The sequence below is a fragment of the Stigmatopora nigra genome, chromosome 3, assembly GCF_051989575.1.
Source record: "Stigmatopora nigra isolate UIUO_SnigA chromosome 3, RoL_Snig_1.1, whole genome shotgun sequence".
Classification (NCBI taxonomy): domain Eukaryota; kingdom Metazoa; phylum Chordata; class Actinopteri; order Syngnathiformes; family Syngnathidae; genus Stigmatopora; species Stigmatopora nigra.
In genome coordinates, this window is record NC_135510.1 from 7,502,160 (window position 1) to 7,523,429 (window position 21,270).

A 21,270-nucleotide genomic window follows, 5' to 3' on the forward strand; every position below is an offset into this window, starting at 1 on the left:
TTCTCCGGGGACATGGCAAAACATGCAGGGTAGGCTAGATGAACATTCTAAATTGCCCCCAACTATGATTGTTCGTCTGTCTCGTTGTGTCGTGAAATTAGCTGGCGATAGATTCTAGGTATCCTCTGCCTGGTGCCCGCAATTAGCTGGGATAGACTCCGGCAACCCCGCAAATTAATGAATGTAAGGGAAGATTTTGGAACATATTAAGAAATCGAAGTTTGTCAAATGTAGCCACACGATAGCGCTAGTTGTCCCTGCGAGGCCCAGTTGACGGTTCACTGAAAGGAAAACCCAGTTCAGCAAGTGTACGTTTTTGAAAACATGCGAAGAATATTCGCCAACTACAGACACGCTAATGACTGATAAAATAGGAGAATCCACACTTTTTCATGCACTATTGTTCCACTTTTTATTTCAACGATGCTTAATATAAAATTGCGCTTCTACAGTCACCAAACCAAAGTGTTATAAGGCATTTCAAGGTTAGTAGAGTTATTCTTCAGATTTTATTGCTCTGCCTGCTTTTGGTCTTCAACCTTAGAACCGGCGACTTCCGTGTCGTCGGATGTCGGAGCCGCTGTGGTTGCGGGTTCGGGTTTGCGATTGGAAGGGCCGGTGGGTCTCTTGCTGCGGCGCTGGCTCTTCGCCAGCTCGGCCTGCACACTGTGCCCATTCAGGTTGAGCCCCTGGAGCGCCTCCAGCGCTTTCTCGGCAACCTGGGGGTCGCTGTAGTCCAAGAAGGCGCGGTGCTGAGCTCCCTGCCAGGTGAGCCGCAGCGGCGCCGCATCTCTCTCCCGGAGGGACGTCTTCAGCTCGCTGACGCGTAACCCGGTGGGTATGCCGCCCAGATATACTGTGGTGACACTGAGCGGCATCTTATTGGGGTTTCCAACTTCCCCCCCAGTCTCCTGTGAGCTCCTCTCCTTTGCCCCTTTTCCATTTTGCCCCCTTCTTCTCCTCCATTCGGCACCCTCACCCTCACTTCCTCTACTTTCCTTCCTTGCTCGAGCAGGACGCGGTCTGGCGTTCTGTCCCGCTTCCGCACCCTTCTCCTCCTTGGGTTCATCCCGGCCATCCTGACGGGCCGCTTTTTGCCTCGGCCTGCGGCGGGTGGGATTTTTGGGGGGACCGCTTGGAGATAGAGGCTCGGACGAAGGCGGCGGCGCCTCCCCCAGGGTGACGTCCTTCCCTGCCTGCTCCTCCAGGGCCAGGAGTTTCTTCAGGATAGGGATCTTCTCCAGCTTTTCAGGGTACAGCTGAGGGCACAAAACTGGGCAAACTCAGTCGTGCTGAAAGAGCATGGCAGTCTATATGTCCAAGTGACAGACTCATTGCCTGCTACCAAATTCATTTAGACTCTGAGGGCTGAATGATCATGTTTCAGGGCCATTGACATACATACATATATGTCAATTCATTTTGACTGGAATGGCATGGAGTAAAGCCCATATTCAAATGGATTGGACTCAAATGGCTGTTAATGAAAAACAAACATCACTACTCACTACTCATTCTATCATGTGCCACTAGAGGGAGTCATCACAACATTAGTTTGCGAACCGAATAGTTTGATCCGAAGCAGCATATCAGCAAATAACAAATTGAGAGAAAATGATCATATAATGTGTGCCATTTCATAAGGCTCAAGCCTCTGTCATTATAACAATTGGTTCCTTTAATAGCAGCCGGACATTTCACTTCCTGAGCAGTTAAAAATAAGAGCGCTGGCTTGAATTGTTGCATCTTAGAGTGTCCGCTTGTTCGCCTTTGATGCGGACCAGAGAATATACGAGGCCATTGTTTTTACAGTGGCCTGTTTGACCTGACAACTCCCTCAACCCTATACACAAACCAACGCCTCCGTGGAACCCACGCAGACCCTGCTTTGATTTTCACACATGGCCTTCCTGCCAGTGAGGTCAGCGGTTGAAAAGGACAGAGGGTTTGCGCCCAAAACAAACGTGGCGATGGTGTCTCTCACGTGAGAGCAATGTAAAAAATTCAAGTGGCCATTAATCATTTGTCAAGATTGATGTGGACAACTCAATTAAATCGTAAGAAAAATCACCCAAATTAATTTCTGGTAGAGGCTCTATTCATTCTTGGCACAACTTGTGATTGAGATATTTTCGCTTATTTCAGTTTAACTTGGTTACCATATCAAAAGGGAACGTGAATAAATTAGCGATGCAACTGAGGTTTGGGACAAAGTTCCCCTTACCTTAGTCCAGATAATTCCTTGAGGTTTTGGAAGATGGCAGTTTGTCTTAATGACTCTGCTTGGTGTGAGTATGTAGTCCACTGTCAGGTCGTGTGGCTCCATAAGTTCTTCGGGAATGTCTACCATCTAAAGATCAAAAGAGAAAGTACAAAAGAATTTGGTAAAAAAAAACAACAACTGCATTTCATTCTTATGACATGTTATAGTGGGAAAAAGAGACCTACAAAAGCCATCATTTCCGGAAAGTGAACAAAATAGCTGTTTTCACAGAGAGAAAAATGTAAACTGCACATAGTAAGGGTGGAGCCCTGGGATTGAAACCTTGATCTTAAAACTGTGAGGCAGACGTGAGAACCACGCCATTCCACGTGCCATCCCAGAATATAAATTTATATAGGAAAATCATTCGGAATAGCTCTAAGAGCTCAACTGAGACATATCTATTGAATTTCCAAACAATAGCAAAGAAACTAACCTGACAGTCATGCACTACAGTGACCACCACTGTGGACTCATCCACTGCTCCCATTGAGGCCATCATTGCATACTCCAGGTCAGCAAAGCCCTCTCCTTTTCCAATGCGGAAACCTGGCAAAGTCCGACACGTTAGATCGTTTTCAGATTGTGATTCACAGAAAAAAACTTACTCCAACAGTCCATATAATCTTGGGTCAGCCAACATAGGCTGTCCAAAACAAAATCTATGCAAACAATATATACTAATTTCGATCATACTTAATTCTTTATACTTTTGGAGGTTTATATGCTTGTTTCTTTCACATTCTAAATACAAAACACCAAAATAAAAACATTATTCCCCACCTTTCTCTGACACAGCCACCGAGCCAACAACCACAAGGTCCACCTTGACTTTGTCCTCCAGGCCAATTGGCACACTGAACTCTTTCACACCCTACAATTGAGAAATTTCAACTTTGGCGCAATGCTGCAATAATGAGGAGAAAACCTTTTGTGATGAGGCTCAAACCTGAGAAGAAGAGCAAACACGCAGCTTTTCTTTGTTGGCTCCCTCTGGGGGAACTATCTTGTTAAAAAGTCCAGAACGGAGACGGGGAGTTGGGACCAACAAAGTTTTATGTGCCTGCAAATATGTAAGGAATAACCAATAATCAAAAAAAAAAAATAATGACATGTCACTTTCAATGAACATCAAGAACATTTCACACACTAAATTGTAAGAAGGACATTCATTGTACTTTTTTTTGCAGGCATTAAAATTAGCTGATTATTTTTATCCTCTATGTAAACAAATCTGTCAACAAAAATGACAGATATGAATTTCTGTTTCTTGGTGTGAGCGTCCACCTGGAGCACTGCTAGTCGAGCCCCCTCAAGAGGTTTATCGGGGTCCACCTTCACCCCAGCGGTCTGGGTAAACACTTCCAGTTCAGACAACTTGGGGCAAGCAGTGAAAGCCCCCTGGTTGGGAAAGAAAACAAGGAGTGTTTATGTTTAGAAATCAGCAACTTACTTCCAATGTGACAAAGCGAGCATGCTGCTGAGGTCTGTCTGGATTTATTTTGATGGTTTGACTGGACTTGAATTCCTGCAGGTCTGTCAGCCTGTTACACGCTTGAACGGCACCCTGGCCAGGAAATGCAAAGAATAGTGTTGCAAAGCAACGTTAAGCTGTGTTGAGCTGATGGAAGCATGTCATCAGTATAAAATACAATTTGTAAACATTTTGTCCTCTTGGGAAAGTTTTTTTGGGGCTATAATAAATTTTTAAAAATACAGTTTTTATTCATTTAAATTTAGATTGTATGAATATCTTTAGAATATGTGCAATAATTTAGAATTCTGTACAATATTTTAGAATTCACCTAGCCAGTATGTGGCTTTTTATACTTTAATAATACTATTTATGTTTTTTTTTAAATGAGAATACACTTTGAATACCTTGGAGCAACACCACCATGATGGCAATAAAGGCTTTTGAATTTTGAATTTGATTTAAATATACACACGGTATGCCAAACACACTAATTGTCCTTTGATATGAATGTAAAGGTGAATGGTTGTTTGTCTGATTGTGCCCTATGATTGGCGGGCAACCTATTCAGGGTGTCAACCACTTCATGCCCAAAGTTGGCAAGAATAGGCTCCAGCACCCCCGCAAACCATTGAAGGATAAATGGACTGGGATGATCATTATCATTGAAACCTGAAAATATGACATCTAAATATAGCATGTGGCACATTTGGAGTCATCTAGGCCATTTTAATATAGCAATTATATATATACACGAGTGTTGTAAAAAAATATGTTGTCCACGTAGTATAGGGCAGGTTTTTAAATGGGGTTAAATTATTGTCCCCCGTATTTTGATGGACCAAAAATAGTCACTTGCTCTTTAAGAGGATAGCGTACAGAGAAATTAGGCATCGATGCATTTCATGTTGTCTCGACAAGAAAATATAAATAAATAAATAAAAAATAACGTCAAAAAGCCTGCAAGACGTTTATCCCTTGGACTTGCCTTAAAATTAGGGATTCTATTGTGAACGGGCCTCGGAAAATTCGCCAGATTGTTGTCTTCGATGTAGTCCCAAATCTTTTGACGAATGTCCCATTTTGTTGCTCCTGCTGAGATAACGGGAGCAGTGAGCTAACACATTCCAGCAACCGATGGCGTCGAGTACATTTTCGTGTCCAACCTACCTGGATTGATTTTAATGACAGGATCCATGCTTTAATGTAAAATAAACAATTGGTATTGAGTCTATCTTTTAAAGTGAGAACTTAACGTGAGATCTGCAATTACAGTAAAAGGACAGGGACAGCTGCTTGAGCATGTTTATGCTTTGTACGGCAAAGCAGGAGGACTAAACTTGATCAAAAATAGGCGCAGTCACAAGGGGAAAACAATAATTGCCCTCGATTTACTATTATAAAACAATTTCCCTCTTACTTAAGTATTTTTTCTACATTTGAACTAAAATTTAATAATAGTCTGGGCTTATTCGGTGCAAAAACGTTTACCACCGTTGCAAACAACAACCTGCAAGCTCGCCATTTGTCCACAAGGTGGAGACCTCACCAAGGAAACTCCTTTAGATCATGACTTAGGAGAAGGTGTGGCATTAGGCCCCTACTTAACACTTCAAATACCAATGGGATATTTAATATCTTCATTTTATTGGACAAAATAAGTACTTTAAGAAAACAATGGATGTTGCTCACCTGACCCCTGATAACAAGACTGTTCACTCTAGATAGCCTGCAGCAAATGATGCAAATATTGAAAATGGTCCGCACAAGAAGCTTATATCCAGCCTACATTCTGTAGCAATTGTCAGATCTAACAGTAAATAATGGTAGACATATACTATGCTTGGCTCTATAGCCAAAACGTCAATGGGAACCAATGAGTGAAAAGAATGCCTTATAAAGAGTTATCTATATCCACATTTGCCTTCGAACCCCCCCAAGAAAACTTGCAGATCTGCATTTTGAAGCTTTTTTGGCAGCTATCATGTGCACTTGCATCACATTCACATTCATGGCCATCCACGGGAGAGCCCCTTTGACACCCCTAGCCTCCCTCTCTCTCTCTCTCTCTCTCTCTCCCGTCTGGGCTCTGGGCAGAGAGCCAAGCTACACCCTCCCTCCCCCTCCCTCTCCCTTTTCTGGCTCTGGATCTCAGTGGATTCTATACATGTCAAGCAAAGCCTCACAATGCTGCGCTCACTAAACCTGTGAGTTGAGGAATTTGCTGTGATGTGGCTGTTCCCAGACCTCCGCTTTGCCCTTCTGCGGCGGACCCTCTGTCCGTGGTGCTGATGGACCGTCTTGACAGGTGGACCGAGCGAACAAGCCACACCTGTTTGGGATATCTGTGACAGCGTAGGACAGAAAAAGGGAACAGTGTTTGGGAACAGAGCTTTGCAGCACCCACCCTTTTCTCCCTCTCTCACTTGTACACACACACATACACACACTTGCCTCTCCCATCTTCCCTCCCTGCTCATCTCTCCTCCACTGTCGGATGCTGGTGAGGTGAACAACAGGACACTCTTGGCTGAGCCGCATGGAGGCACAGGGAGGGGCTCCCAGCCCAGGTAGGAGCCCTATTCACAATCTTTTTTTATAATGATTTGTGGGGTTTATTGTCCATTTTCAACATCCAACCTGCTGATGCGCAGCCTCTAGCGTGCACTTGATGCTCTTTCTTCAAGAGTTAGTTCATGTGTCGGGCAAGAAATACTGTGTTTTATGCGCTGTGGAGGTTTCACTCTCAAGTTGCAAACTCATGGCTGAAGAAGAGGGCCTCTTTTATGCAAACACACCATACTGTAGGTCAGCCATGCAGAAAGTGTACTGATGAGAGACAAATTGCGTTACAATAGTGAAAGCATTGTGTGAAGGGCGTCCAGAGAAGCCGCTTGTGGGGAAGCCTCACACAATAACCCTGTGCTGCATTGCATTGTTGACAGGAAAATGGGGTCGCCTAACTTTCGGGCTAAAGCCAGACTAGGGTGGTCGTAGTGATGAATCGTTCATATAATTCATTTTCCGAACCCCTTATCCTGGCAGAGGTGATAAATCTCAGTGATTTTTTTTCATGGCCAGAATGTTGTCATAATTCATTTCAAAGCATTTCTCTTCTATTGTTAAATGGGGGTCAGCACTAACATTCTAACCTTTGGTGTTAGAATTAACCTCAAATGAAGTTTGTATATTCTAATCGAGACAGATCTTCCTGACATTTTTACCACCTCACCGAAATTAGATTTTTTTTGTGCTAGCTACTAATTTTACCTGTTCAAACAACCTTTTTTCATGTGGTCCTACATCCATCCTTGACTGTAGGTATGGGTTTCTTTTGCAAATAAGCAGTGTCATGTTTGTGTCAAACATACCTTTGGAATCAAATATTTCAAAACCTTTGTTTCAGAGGACCAAGGTTGAATTTTATTTCCACTCATAACAGCAATCGGCATCAGAATGAAGCACTTTGCTAAAAAAGAAAAAAGCATAAGAACACAAAGTCACAATAAGACTACTAAAGCAGCTCAAATTTATCTGGAGTTAATCATTGTGAAATATATTTGTATTCTTATATTTAGTCTTGCACCCTTTTCACTATGATGTATTACAAGTTACTAGAATAGAATTTAACTTACACCTATTGGTTAAAATGTGCACTACACCTTTTGCACTCCACCTCCTTCATTTGTATTAACGCCTCCCATTTTTATGACTTGTCTTATCTGTAATAAAACCACCGTTGAAGCAGCTTTTCGGCGGGAGATAGCTTAGAGGAGCTTGGAGAGTAGTCACACTCTCGGGCCTCAGGATGGTCCACTCCCCCGCCTCTGCAGACGCGGCCTTCAACTTTCATTCCATCTGCCTCAGTGTGTGTTCCTGTGTTCGAGTTTATTTAAGTGTTGGCCAGTAGCCCCAACAATCATAAACTCTTTTAATGGTGGGAGTTGGTAAGTGTGTCTGAGTCCCATTTAACACAAGTTTAGATGTAATCATTTAATTCGGAACATTACGTTCCACTTCTAATAGGGTGTGTATACTTGTTTAACATTGGAAAAGATTACAAAATGATTTACCTGGTCCTCCCTTTTTTTGCAACAAGACTCACATTTTGAATAGTGGAGTACATAGTATATAATATTGCCATATGCATCAGGTAGCGAAAAAGTGAGTTTTAGCTCTATAGTTGGCTTCAAATCCTCAAATCCTTAGTTTTATCAAAGTGTCAGAATTCTCTTTGACTTTGGAATATATTTGCATGAAACAAGCCTTTGAGGGGCTTGGTCAGCAAATCCTTGTCTTCAGTCGGCCAAGGTTTCCTTCTGCTTATCATTAGATTCATGTTGGTACTTGATGATGAAGGGATATTCATTTATGTAGATTACATTCAATAAGAATGGAAACAAAATCCATTGGGGAAAGGGTCCCAAATAGTTCCATTGTGAAAGCAGTGGACCCTCACAGGCATTGTAAAGTTCGAGATCATTTTGTTAAGGCACACCTGCAATAGCCAAGATGTGCATCCTATCAATCCATTTACATTATGCAGTTTTGTCTGTCTGATTTGCTTTAACTCATGGGAAAAACATTCAGTAGAATGAAACTTATACCATGTCAACTTCTTAGATAGCTCAGGTGCACGTAAGGGATTTCCCAGAAGTGTAGTGTTGAAAAAGATGAAGGCTTTTAAAATCCTAGATTAATGGCTATCAACGAGTGTGATAAACATATATTGATTTACGGCACAGAGAAACTTGGCTTGACTTTTGGCAAGCATACAGCACATCATTGTACTTTGCTTTCTCATTTACTCATCTGACAGTCTGAAAAATGCTTGGACAACAGACAATGACAGCTCAGAAGCTGTGATGTTGTTTTCTCGCACTCGAGAAGCAGAATCAGCAGGTGGCGTAGGGCGTTTACAGGCAATGTAAAAACCCATTAGCATTTTCATTTGATATCCTACGATCCCAATTTGCGCTGGAAACATTTCGACCAAACAATTTCCTCCCATTGCCAAGGTCACAAGATTGTTGGGGCTCTCTAGGGAAATCGAGAAGTAATTACCACCAACGCTAAGAATTCATCATGTCCTCTTCAGGTTTTTCACATTTTTAATCTGAAGGAAGAAAAAAATAACAATAGCAGTCCCCATCTGTCATTACCATTCCGCAGATGTAATATAGGCTAGTGCTTCAAAGCCCAGTTATATTATCTCATTGACAGCCATTGACGGCCATACACGGCCATAGACGGCCATATATACCCCACAAAGACTATACATGGGCATTTACATCCGGGTTCATTCAGGCTTGTACTCACATAATACTAACCTCCTCCTGCCCTTTGTGATTGTACTCCATTAGAGCCCAGTAAAGACATCCAGAAGCTGCTAAAGCCCTCCACTTCAGGCAACCTCTCCCAGGAGGTATTCCAGCAGCATGCTGCAGGCCAAGATGAGGAGGAGTGCGGCTGGACGGGACACACCGCGAGCCTGCTGCACATTTCGGAGAAGAGACGTGAGTCGGGGGGTCAGGGGAAGATGCTTTTAAGAAGCTCAGGAGAATGACAGCGTTAATGTACTCCAGCTGGCAAGTCTGATTGTCTGATGATGTTCACTCCAACTGAATGGAATTCTACAAAATGTCCAGTCAGTGCACAAGTTATCTCAGTGCACAGAATTGTCTGTCATTCTTAGCGGCAATGCCCCCTTTTATCCAAAGATCTTTCCCAGTCCTATCTACTGATGATTAGGGAGGTTTTAGATATTCTGCTGGTCTCTTCTTGAAGAGGCTAGAATGCTGAAAAGCCCCATTGTCCGTCAGTGCAACACAGCACTGAATACTGGGGCTGCATGTGACAAGGCAGCTTTTATCTGCTCTACTAACTAAAGAGTTTTTCAGAGGGGCAGCTCATCCAGAGGCTAATGTTTGTCCTGCCAGCACAACTCGCCGTGTGTGCCTGGACGCCACTTCATTTAATGATATAGTCAACTTTAGCATTGACTTATTTTACCAGGACCATTGTAGCCGCTAACCAAAAAATGGTAGACTAGCCATTAGAGATTAGACGCAAAGCCATTAACCCCATTGAAAAATAAATAAATAAATCTTACATGTTTCCTCACATAGAAAACTAGAATCCGAAAATATGTTTCCACCAGCACACTAACTGTTGTTTACTGGAGAGAAAATAAACACTGATATTCCTCTTTACCATTTTTAGTATGCAAAAATGATGTGAAACCTGTAGATTTGCCTCTTCCTCTTTTCACATATTATCCAATCACAGAAGAGCTAAGTGATGCCTTCAAACAAAACCCTCTTTAAAAAAATAACTAACATAACTACATTTTTGGAAAAAACACTTGAAATGTTGAACAATAGAACATCAAAATGATTTATTGGTAACAACAAAATAAAAAAATTCTCTCCTTTCAAACAAATTAACTTTTGACCTTGAAAATATCAACTAAAACATGGTTACTACGTCGCACAATTCAGCTGCCTAGTTTTAATTAATATCATTTGTTATCAAACACGTGGAAAAAAAACCCACGGCAGGCTTTGTAATATTAGCTAATAGTAACTTATCTCTGTCCAAATAATCAAAATTAAATGCTAAAATGAAGACAGCCTGACAATAATAGAAATGTGAGTCGAATGTGTACGATAGGGTCACACCCTTTTGGCTACAGGCTACTCAAGCTTTATGCATCATCCCTTTGTGGGGGATACATGTCAATGATCACACACACACACACATACACACACACACACACAGATGATACAAAAAGAAGCAATTTTTCTGTCTGGAAGAGAAAGCTTTGTGATCAATTATTTATGGAGAATATGCGTTGGAGATAAAGATGGGAGGGATTTTTATATATATATATATATATATATATATATATATATATATATATATATATATATATATATATATATATATATATATATATATATATATATATATATATATATATATATATATATATATATATAAATGAATATAAAAAAGCAGTGCCCAAAAGGAAGTGACAGATGGAAAACTCATCCATCGTTCTTTCTGTCAAATTCTCATTTCTTCAATTCACCAATTTTGTTTCTCCAACATTGCAACCTTTCATCTGTATTCCTTTTTTTACACCCCCGTTTTCTTATTGTGGCCATCATTCCTCATTCTGATGTCATGGCTGAGAAGCTGCAGACTGATCAAAGCCCAACGCTGCCATTCTATTTTATCAGGCTATAGACGAGAATGTCATAATTGGACTCCCCGGGAGACAACTCCTCGTCCGTCTTGACGCAGACTAATGAAAGGGGAAACCCTCCCTTTTTCAAATTCCACACTCTTCTTTCTAGTGTTTTACTGCAGCCACGAATAGCGTGGAAATGGGAAGGATAACACCTTGTCGTAGGAGCTTCTTTAAACACCCACGCAGGCTTTATAATCCAGACTTGGCAGGCAGACGGAGTCACATGGAAACACAGACTGACTTCCATCTGCCTCGCTATGTGTGTCCTCCAGACATTTTGCACTCTAGCTTTGCTAATCAGCACTCGACTTACAGGGAAATCAGTTCTGGGACACGTGGATAAAAACACACTGGAGGTCTGTTCAGGTCACTTATTTTGGCTTCAGGGTGCGGTCAAATGACGGGCCACATTTTAGCTGGGATGTCCCTCAAAGGGCAAAGCTAACCCTTACAAACACAAAAAAAAACGATTTCTCGTTATGAAATCAGAAGGCTGAAAAGAAAAAAAAGCATGAAATGTCTCCAAATGAATAAAAGCTGACACACTGGGGGGTCTTAAGTTTGAAAGCTTTGTTCTTGTCTGTTATGGAATCATGGCTCTACAGTTCTTGCCCAGAATTTTCTCTTAAATCACATTCTTGAGTGTCTTTTCATTTTAAAATATGCTGGTTACCATTTTGTTTGTCACCTGTAGAACCTCTGAGCAGCGTCTCCTCTTTGGAAGTCCACTTCGACCTCCTCGATCTGACCGAGCTCACAGACATGTCGGACCAGGAGTTGGCTGAAGTCTTTGTTGACTCTGATGAGGAGAACCACAATGAGTGCCCGCCAGGTGGGTCATACGTTCGGTGCCACTAATGGTAATAGAAGTCCAATCGCTTTTGATTGGACGTCTATCACCATTGGTGAGAGTCAATGAGTTAATTAGCCCTATGCAATAAATCATTGTCAGTGGTAGTGCCAAGGAGAAAAATGGAGTCCCACTGGACCAAGGGTATAAAACATTGTGCATAAGCAAGTGCCATTTTTTGTCGTGTTAAAAAAAAAAAAAATTCCAGCATTAAGAACCCAAACCATTACAATGGAAAATAGGTCAAAGGTGGAGTTATTCCTAGATGTATTAAAACGATATACTATTTCCCTAAATATATTTTAGGGTCCAGATTAAATTTGTCTGGAGTTTCCTTTTAAAGGACATGCCAAAAAAGAATGGACAAAATAGCATTAAAAGTATAACATAATAAGAAAAAAGTTGAGCATATTTGTTATTCTGACACGATTGCACATTCCTTATGACGCGACCTGATGACATTTTTAGAATATTTTAAAGGCTGACTAAACACTGATGACCAGCTCAAGGGCACTTTGACTCTAGTCAGAGTATTTGCTTCTCTTGAATATTTATTATGAAACAAAATGGCTTTATTTCAGCCATTAGTGACACTGAAATACTCCCAGATGGGAGAGACTAGGGCACCTGGGTGTGTTTTATAGGCAACGGGTGTGTGAAGGCACCATCCACATTTAGGAAAAAAAGAAAAAATGCTCCTCATGTTTTATTCATGATCTGAATCCTGCATGATCCTGCATGCAGATGGCGAACTCACTCTGGCTCCTGAAACCCAGCAGGCTTTTATAATGATCCAACCCAAGTGTCATTAGACAAAATGAAGGAGTAAAATAGCTAATTAACTAAATAATCAACTATCGACAAGTTTAATCAACATCATTGATAGCGCTTCTGTTGTATTGTGAGAGTTGGTCATTGGCTGAGAAATAGAGTCGGAAGATTGCTTTTAGGGGTGAAAAGCACGTTTACAACATTTGCTTTTTTAATTTTCCGGTCAGGTTCGTTGTGTTTTGCGTTTCTTTGTTTGTTTTTGAAATCTGCCGACGCTAGCATTTGAACAGTCTGCTCCTGTGTGAAAACCACAGTTTTGTTGTTGGGAAATATGATAACTGTGGATCAGAAGAAGAAAAAATAAAGCCAAATAATTTGTTTTGTTGATTGAAAATGACACAGCCACTCTGTTTTCCTTTTTCCCTCAGTTTAGTACCAATTTACATTTCAGCGTAGACTAAAATGGAACAATTCAGACCTTTTGCTGCAGGCCAGGTGACGTTAGAGGGAGGTATGTTAATGCAGGAGAGAGAGAGAGGTGGATGGGTGAGGCAGTTCATTTTAAAAGCGTGTCCTTAAATAATTTATGTTTTCCCCCATGGCCACAAACTGGTATTTGAGGGGACAAAAACAACCGAAAGAGCTATTATACTGTAACAGAGTTTGCCACATTTTCTGAATGCGAAATGACAAAGCTTTGTATGAATGTGCCATTACACACCAGAACCCAAAATTACTAGGAACAAAAATGGAAATGATTGAGTAGATGGGCTATAGTTGGTTGCGGGTACTTTCGAGGTATTGAAGGCATTTTTGTCATTGCTGACCTAACATCAACAACAACAACAACAACAACCATGTGATGGAGAGTGTTTGTGGTTCAGTAGCCTGTGCTTTGCAGGTCAATGTCCCTCTAATTAACATCCTGTGGAGAAGCCATTAATCCTCAGTCAATAGGCATCCATCAACCCTTCCCTTAGCCGGCATGTGTCCAATGTGAAAGGATATTGCCGCGGCTCTGGGGAAATTTATGAGGCAGCAGTGGGAATTCTGTCCACTTAGGAGAGCCATGAAAAATACTCCAATGGGCAGACATGCTGAGAATTTTGCTCCATGAATCTGCTCGTTTCTCAGAAGTTGCACATTGCCGCCAAGTGGTGAAAAGGGGGGAGTGTATCGCCGTTGACTGTGACCTTTTTACGATGCCGTTGTTTATGTTAGCACTATTTCTTTAGTGGATCAATAGTGTAATCCAATACAAGATCCGTAACATAGTGTTGGGATGTTTTCATTAAAAAGACATTGTTATTGATTGTTGTCAGTTAGCCTATCAGAATGGCTTCACAGGCCACATTTCTGCAATTTCATTACACTGTTGTAGCACGGAAACACCTTTATCATGAAAAAAAATCTTGATTGATAATTCAAACAAATGATGAAGTAAATAAAATGCATTGTTTTCAAGAAGTGCAATCCCGGTCTTTCATATAAGAACATTCAAACTAAGTGTTGTGTCTCTCCTCAAGGAAATGGCTATTGGTACGTTTAGCGTTGGTATTCTGTTATTTTTAATGTTACTTGTGACCTACGTAATTTACACAACCTAAACCCTATAGAGAACAATGGGGTCAGCGGTGAATTTAGAGTAGGGGCCATTGATTTTGGTGTCCTTATGATGAAAGGAAGACAATGAAATCAGCTTTCAATTCTAATGACCCATCAACGCATGTATTTATGCTAGGTTCCCAGCACGCCATGCTCGTGAAAGGAGGCTACATGCGCTCCCCCTCGTGGACACGCTGCAACAAGGTGGAGCTCCCCCGAGAGAGAAAGCATCACAGCGACTCGGACACCACCGCGGAGCCCTTAATGAAGCTGGAGAGGCCAAAGCAACCTTGAGGCGCCGTGCGTAACTCTCTCAGAGCGGACGGCCAGCAAGAGATAGAGAATACGGTACCACCCGGGCCACGGACCGTGCTGAGGAACAAATAAGTTCAAGTTGAACTCTGGACACATAGTAGATGCACAGTCATGCGGTCCTTCCTTCTCCTATCTTGTTTCACGTTGAAGATTAATGCTTTGTTTTGGAGTGTCAGACAGGGTAGTGAGAGAACCTACTAAATGCCAGAACATGAGCCAAGGCAGGACAAGGGTGTGGTGTGCTGTTATGACAATTGCCTGAATGATAGATTGCTAGCATCCTTTTGAGGGCAAGTTAGGAAATCATGTTCATCCTCTTCCAAGACCAAACGATGGAAGAACAAAAATTTTAATGTGAATATGCATGAATGCCAAACACACAATCAAGTGCCAACGCTTGTTATATGCAACAGCGAACAGATGTGACAGTCTAGTTATTGACGAGTTTGCAATCAATTTAGCTCATCTATGACTGGACTGATCACCATCTCGAATGAGGCGAGTGACCGCGGGAGGATAAATTAAACATTTTGGAAACTTGTGCCCTTGTTGTATGCTTTCTCATTGTGAGGATGTTTGGCAACTCTAAAATGTTTTCTGTCAAACTTAAAGCTGACTGGATGCAGTCACTGAGGTCAAATATGTTAATACTCTTGACCCCAAGTGCTTTTATAGAGCACAGCTGTGATGCTCTTTGCTGTGAACAGACTCAATTTAAAACAACAGGAATGATATTTTACAGCAGAAAACATAAACAATTCACTACATAGTCTTTGGTTTAAAAATGTAGTACTTGTTATACCGTAGGTGGATACTCTATTGTAAGGAAGAGTGATTCTAGTGCAGTACTTGAGCGAGTTAATGACAATGTTGCAGAAAGAGTATAAATAGCAAAATAGTTGTAAAATACTAGAAAAATAAGTAATATACTTACAATGTGTATCTATTTGCTTAGCGAGTGATACCTAAAATTGCTTGGTCGTCTTATTTCAAATAAAATGAAGCCATCAAATAACCAAAATAATAAGAACTAAAACCGTTTATGGTAATGGCTTATTTAGTGCACTTGAAAAACAAAAGTCATCTGAAAATCACTGGAGATTTTTGTGACTTCATTAAAAATAATTAAATGACATACACATGATCAGCATAGTCCTTACCAAAACATCCACATGGTTATCTTCCTTGCATCAAATAAGCAGTTGATTTGTTTTGTTCATTCTGTGAGTGTTTTTGGCACCATGTGTCTTGGTTCCAGTTCCTTAGGCCTTCGGGCAGGGAGGTGTCCCCGGCCGGTTCCTCGAATTCTTCCAACAACTCCTCATAAGAGGATTTCTCTTGAAAGGGGCGCGGGCCCAGAAGCTCCACCATGTCGGATTTCACAAGAATCTCTCTTTCCAGTAGACGTTTTGCCACCTGTGACGTGGACCATGTTATTAATCAATCCAGTTAAGTAGTCAATTAATAGTGGTCTTGGTCAGGGGTCCCGAAACACCATTAACAACATCAATTAGAAAATGACATGTCCTAAAAGATGACAAAGTGTTTCGCGTTCCGATTCATTTGATTGGATCATTGATGAACCAATAGATATATTGACTCGGGTCACTGTATCTTTTCACCCCTGTACTCTGACCGGAGTTATTCTGTCTACTCAGGCCATCACTGGTCCTTGATAGTGAAAAAAACGATCCTCACCTTGTCAACCATTGCTTGTTTGTCTTTAATGAGTCGGAGCGTTCGTTGAAAGGCAGATTCCACGAGAAGACGGACCTCCTGGTCGATGAGCTGGGCTGTGGGCTCGCTGAAGGGTTTCTCGAGATGACCTCGCTGCGGGAGCTCAAAAGACAACTGACCTACCGCCTCGCTCATTCCAAACTGCACCACCTAAGGAATGAAGTTAAACAGTGTGATGAACAGGTGCTGAAAGATCTAAAAACACTTATTCTTAATGACCGCTTAATTGGTAATAATTAGAGCTTTTATCGTTTGACTGTTCCCACCGACATCACCTGCGCATAAGCTGACTGCGTAACCTTACGGAGGTCATCGTGCGCCCCCGTGGTGATCCGGTGAAAGAAAACTTGTTCGGCCACTCGGCCTCCAAGCATCGTGCACATTCTGTCAAAAAGCTGCTCTTGGGTGAAGAAGTGCTGCTCCTTTGGCAAATATTGAGTGTAACCCAGGCCCTTTCTTCTAGGGACAATAGATAACTGGCAGAGAGGAGAAGATGATTACACAATACAAGTGTGGAAATGATGACAACAAGTAATTTACTTTCAACAGAGGGTCTGCATGTTCTAGAAACCAGCCAGTAACAGCATGCCCAGCTTCATGGTACGCCACAGTGGTTCGTTCTGGGAGCTGCAAAACCTGAGATTTTTTCTCCAAACCTGACAGCCCAAAAAAAAAAATGCAATGGACATCCACTGCCGTCAACGGCAGCCAATAAGAAAATTCTGACTCACCTCCAATGACCCTATCAATCGCCTGTTCAAAGTGCTTGGTGCTGATAAACTGATCAAGATGACGTGCTGCTATCAGAGCAGCCTCATTGCTAATATTGGCAATATCAGCTCCTGCGACAGACAAATGCAATCATTACGCTGATTAAATTTGTTCTATATCCATACATATATAAATGGAGTGAGACAATGTGGTCACATAACCACTTACCATTTAGACCTGGCGTTTGTGTAGCTAAGTCTCTGGCTAAAGACTCAAATTGTACACTTGGGTCCAACTTTAAAGGTCTCAGATGCACCTTAAAGATTGATGCTCTGCCTTTGATATCTGGTAACCCTTAAGAAAAAATACAACAATCTTTATCCAATTACTAGCCACCCACCACCGTGCAAAATGCATGTGTACGCAAATTAGATTTAAAGATGCAAAGGAAAAGATCAAACACAGACAGAGTGCAAGGATAAAAGGACCGTGCTCGTGAACATGAAAAGCAGACATGCAGAACAGATCAGGCAAATTTAATCGCCATCAAATTATTTGAGATTAAATTAAGTATTGAATAACAAATAGTCAATTTTACACGGTGAGGCTTGGAATAGAAACAAAAGTAGAAGTGCATAATGTACCAACGTATATATGTCGATCGAAACGGCCTGGTCTCATCAGAGCCGGATCCAAAATATCGGCTCGATTGGTAGCAGCCAAAACAACTACATCGGTGCTGCTCTTGAAGCCTAAAATAATTAATCATTTTGTTCAGCACAAAGTTTGGGAGATGGCTTCAAAGTTCAAGAATGGCATAATGGCTACCATCCATCTCAACTAGTAGTTGGTTGAGTGTGTTTTCTTGTTCGCTGTGGTTCCCCAAGTTTCCTCTTCCCCGCTTTCTCCCGAGTGCATCAATCTCATCAATGAAGAGGATACAGGGGGCATTTTTTCTTGCTGTGGCAAACATGTCACGGATCTAAAATGGGCCGGAACAAAGAGACGTTTTGTTGATTCATCACAACAACAACAACAACAAGTCAATTTAATTAGTCATGACGTGTAGAGCAGAAAATAGAATGTTTTGTCTGCTTCACAGAAAACTGCAAGAGGCACACAGGATCACCTGTGTTTAAATGGGGTCATAAAGTTTGCTGTGACATTTACTATAATTGCACATATCCTTCCTTAATTAACTTCACTGAAACAAAACCGTTACCTGCTTTTCCTCCCAGTTGAAATTGATTTAAGGGGTTTGAAAATCAAAAGGAAAACTGACCCATTTTTCAACATCTAGTATACACAATAATTACAGTTGTTGAAAAATGTGTCAGTATAGTGTATTTTTTTGTTGTTGTAAATACTAGTAGTGTTATGGACCATGCCAAATATTCTACTGTGAGCAAATGGGGCAAGACATTGAAAAACGGATGTTGAGGCGCAAATACTAGTACACATGCCATGTACTATATTGTAATAGTGAATAAGGCCCAGTATGTTGAAAACTAAAGCACGAGGACAAAAAATTACCACCAACCCTTGCAGCGCCGACGCCAACAAACATTTCCTGGAACTCGGAGCCACTGACAGTAATGAAAGGAACATTAGCCTCTCCCGCAGTGGCCTTAGCGAGCAATGTCTTCCCTGTTCCAGGCGGGCCTGTCAATATGGCACCCTACAACAGAAGATCATGATAACACATCTCACCTTCCTGAGAACACAAGCTAAACTTTAACATTCAAATAATAACCCTACTTTAGGGATCTTAGCTCCGAGCTCCTCATACTGCTGGGGGTTCTTCAAGAAGTTGACAAGCTCTAAAATTTCTAGTTTGGCTTCCTCGCAGCCAGCGACATCCTTGAAGCGAACGTCGACGTCGCCCTTGATGATCTTGGCTTTGGATTGGCCCAAACGGAAGAGGCTTGTTCTTCCCCTACCCCCACGGAATCCCGCTGTCGGCCTCGACCGAGTTCCCAGCAGCAGGATGCCGACCAGAAGTAAGGTTGGGAAAATGGTATGTAGTAAGAAGTTCCTACGGAATGGCCAGACAACAGGCCAATTGGAAGCATATCCAATATGAGAGTTGAGAATCATGGGATTCAATTTTACCCTTCGCTCTCATTGGTGTAAAGAACAGGTACTCCGCACGTGGACTCCAAACCCAATTCCTGTTGAGCTGCTTGCAAATTGTGCTCAAATGAATTCACACTGCCAATGTTGAACCACAAATAATTCTGAAATAATGTAAGAAAACTATATTAATTCAGTACAAAATAGACAATCCAATGTCCCTTGTGGAAAATGTAAACTGTTTCAGCATTTAAAGAAATTCCGATCCAATCTACTTAATGTCAGAAGGGCCGAACAAGACAGGCAAGAAAAAAAAATATTAGAAATGACAATCAGTATTACTTCAACATACCACATATGTGGTGTTCACACCATGGGCAGGAATTACTTTGACGTATTGCTTATTGACAACTTCCAGGTGATCAACCTGTGCAGACGCCATAGGAAAAGAGGTGTGGAGTAAGTAACAACAAGAAGAAAACATCAACATGATGAAAGTCTTACTAAGCCTTTCTTCAAGTAGTGATGTACAAAGTCCTTCCAAAAGATCTGAATGCCAGTTTCTCGGAAGTAAAAGTAGAAAAATGCAGAGGCCATGCCTGCCACACCAATTGCGATGTTCTGTAATGCTTTTTCATCCAGCGGAAAATGATCCTATCGTAAATAAACATAGGAGAATAATTGGCTATATGCAAGAATTCAACTTCATGTGATATACATCATTGAGGTTTCAAAGTTTCATCAGCACCTGAAAACGTCTCCACCAATCGGATTCTTCCTTTTTTCCTCCTCTTTGATGTTCATGGCTTTTGTTTTTCAGCTGCCGCTGGTGGCTCTGAAGCGGTTCCTGCGTTTTGCTTTTTACACCTACAGTCCAAAAAATGTTATAAAAAAGGATCACACACAAATGAATAAAAATCACAAACCATTCATCAATTCACTTGAAACTTCCTTACTCCCTGCTGGTTTATTGGCACCGGCGGTCCCTGCGTTCTTTGGGAAGAACTTCTCAAACCCTGTAAAAGTTGCGTATGAAACACAAAATAAGCAAGGCCAGTCATTATTGACAAAATTTTGGGGGTATTTTGTCAACTGGTAAGCACCTCTAGGTGGTTTGCCAGAGTTGAGTAAACGAACAAAAGTCAATCTGTTTTGATGAAGACCAGCACATTTCCTCTGGATCAATGACGCCTTCTGTAATAAATACATTTCAAATGGAATGGAGCTCTATCACTGTCCAATGGAAGCAAATTAATTAAGGAGATCTGTACGTGACACGATGGCTTGTTTAGTATTGTTCATGGGGCTGTCTGTCTCTATATCTATATCAATCTGATTTACACCCAAAAAATAATAAGGGTGTGACGATACATCAATCTGGATTATTCGATATAGTACGCGATCTGAAAAAAAGGGGAATGGGTGAATCTGTGGTTCTCATACATTTTGTCAGTAATGTACACTGACAACAGTGTGAGGGGATTTACACAAAGTTTAATAAACAAAATGAGCAATTTAATGTAGTGGTCCACAATCATTAGGTTATTGAGTTTCAATTATCCATTATTTCTGCCAATTACAACATATTTTAGAGGGATATAAAGATGCTTGAAACTTAAATTTATTAAGCAAAATTAAAGTTTTTTTTAACTATACATCTCTGTATGTTATTAAAATCTGCCTGCCTCAATGTAGTAGTATTGTGATGACCCCAAATTGCCACGCCCCCTTTGCTGCAAAAATCTAAAAAGTAAAGTGAATTTTGATCAACACCTAATAATTGAATGAGACATGCAACTTTTAGAAATATAGCTTACAAGTAACAAACACCAATTTGGCAAGCATCACCAAGTCCAAACAAACAAAGGAAGTCCTCACTCAGTGTAAATAAACAAACAACATACCAGAGTCAGCACACCATCACGGCCAAAAGTTGCTGGAACAGACGTGAAATCTCGACTCCACGCCCGAACCCGGTTCCGAAAGCGACCGGCAGTGACAACGAGATGCCCCATGGTCTGTCTCCTTTGTCCAGGCTTCGATGGACACTGTCAAAACAGCTTGTCCTCCCCTTCTAGTACACTGCAGTGCGTGTGCAGCCTCACTTGCGCACATCCGCTAAATCCCGCGAGATTAAGTTACACAACAAAATGCGAGACTACTGAGGTCGGGGTTGACCCCCTCAAACCCAAACATTCCACTCTCGACTGTGTGAA

General features: G+C 41.4%; 3 protein-coding genes across 8 annotated transcripts; 1 reads left to right on the forward strand and 2 right to left on the reverse strand.

The window, feature by feature from the left end:
* Positions 1-386: 386 nt before the first annotated feature.
* Positions 387-5,219, reverse strand: mthfsd (methenyltetrahydrofolate synthetase domain containing). 4 transcript variants are annotated; one of them, XM_077713386.1, is made up of 8 exons: positions 4,908-5,219; positions 4,726-4,829; positions 3,717-3,830; positions 3,213-3,326; positions 3,047-3,137; positions 2,700-2,812; positions 2,225-2,350; positions 387-1,259 (listed from the first exon to the last, which is right to left on the reverse strand). In XM_077713386.1, the coding sequence occupies exons 1-8, from the start codon at positions 4,933-4,935 to the stop codon at positions 510-512; spliced, it is 1,440 nt and encodes a 479-aa protein (XP_077569512.1). In that variant the 5' UTR covers positions 4,936-5,219; the 3' UTR covers positions 387-509. The 4 variants fall into 4 exon arrangements, with proteins under 4 accessions (XP_077569512.1, XP_077569511.1, XP_077569510.1 ...); XM_077713385.1 differs by lacking the exon at positions 3,717-3,830 and adding an exon at positions 3,551-3,664 and having other exon boundaries at positions 4,908-5,215; XM_077713384.1 differs by having other exon boundaries at positions 4,726-4,832; positions 4,908-5,213.
* A 665-nt stretch (positions 5,220-5,884) lies between these two features.
* Positions 5,885-14,969, forward strand: dbndd1 (dysbindin domain containing 1). The gene is made up of 4 exons (XM_077713540.1): positions 5,885-6,307; positions 9,101-9,253; positions 11,687-11,824; positions 14,355-14,969. Exons 1-4 carry the CDS (start codon positions 6,277-6,279, stop codon positions 14,510-14,512), a joined length of 480 nt encoding a protein of 159 aa, XP_077569666.1. The 5' UTR covers positions 5,885-6,276; the 3' UTR covers positions 14,513-14,969.
* Positions 14,970-14,981: 12 nt separating this feature from the next.
* Positions 14,982-21,167, reverse strand: LOC144194455 (mitochondrial inner membrane m-AAA protease component AFG3L1-like). 3 transcript variants are annotated; one of them, XM_077713544.1, is made up of 17 exons: positions 20,959-21,167; positions 20,158-20,248; positions 20,011-20,070; positions 19,803-19,921; positions 19,559-19,708; positions 19,407-19,481; positions 19,094-19,218; positions 18,740-19,016; positions 18,522-18,659; positions 17,810-17,963; positions 17,626-17,733; positions 17,210-17,335; positions 17,002-17,112; positions 16,811-16,926; positions 16,546-16,746; positions 16,232-16,420; positions 14,982-15,949 (listed from the first exon to the last, which is right to left on the reverse strand). In XM_077713544.1, exons 1-17 carry the CDS (start codon positions 21,067-21,069, stop codon positions 15,710-15,712), a joined length of 2,391 nt encoding a protein of 796 aa, XP_077569670.1. In that variant the 5' UTR covers positions 21,070-21,167; the 3' UTR covers positions 14,982-15,709. The 3 variants fall into 3 exon arrangements, with proteins under 3 accessions (XP_077569670.1, XP_077569669.1, XP_077569668.1); XM_077713543.1 differs by having other exon boundaries at positions 19,996-20,070; XM_077713542.1 differs by having other exon boundaries at positions 19,981-20,070.
* Between the last annotated feature and the right edge of the window lie 103 nt (positions 21,168-21,270).

Bases quoted from the DNA above. Each gene is read 5' to 3' on its own strand.
- dbndd1 (XM_077713540.1), top strand. From the start codon at position 6,277: ATGGAGGCACAGGGAGGGGCTCCCAGCCCAG. The intron at 6,308-9,100 runs GTAGGAGCCCTA...GTACTCCATTAG, and splicing joins GGGAGGGGCTCCCAGCCCAG to AGCCCAGTAAAGACATCCAG. The intron at 9,254-11,686 runs GTGAGTCGGGGG...TGTCACCTGTAG, and splicing joins GCACATTTCGGAGAAGAGAC to AACCTCTGAGCAGCGTCTCC.
- mthfsd (XM_077713384.1), bottom strand. From the start codon at position 4,935: ATGGATCCTGTCATTAAAATCAATCCAG. The intron at 3,831-4,725 runs GCAAGTCCAAGG...TTTCCTGGCCAG, and splicing joins ATAGAATCCCTAATTTTAAG to GGTGCCGTTCAAGCGTGTAA. The intron at 2,351-2,699 runs GTTAGTTTCTTT...TTTGATCTTTAG, and splicing joins CTGTAGTGCATGACTGTCAG to ATGGTAGACATTCCCGAAGA.
- LOC144194455 (XM_077713542.1), bottom strand. From the start codon at position 21,069: ATGGGGCATCTCGTTGTCACTGCCGGTCGCTTTCGGAACCGGGTTCGG. The intron at 19,922-19,980 runs GTTTGTGATTTT...TTTGGACTGTAG, and splicing joins TTCAAGTGAATTGATGAATG to GTGTAAAAAGCAAAACGCAG. The intron at 18,660-18,739 runs GTAGGGTTATTA...CTTCTGTTGTAG, and splicing joins TCGGAGCTAAGATCCCTAAA to GGTGCCATATTGACAGGCCC.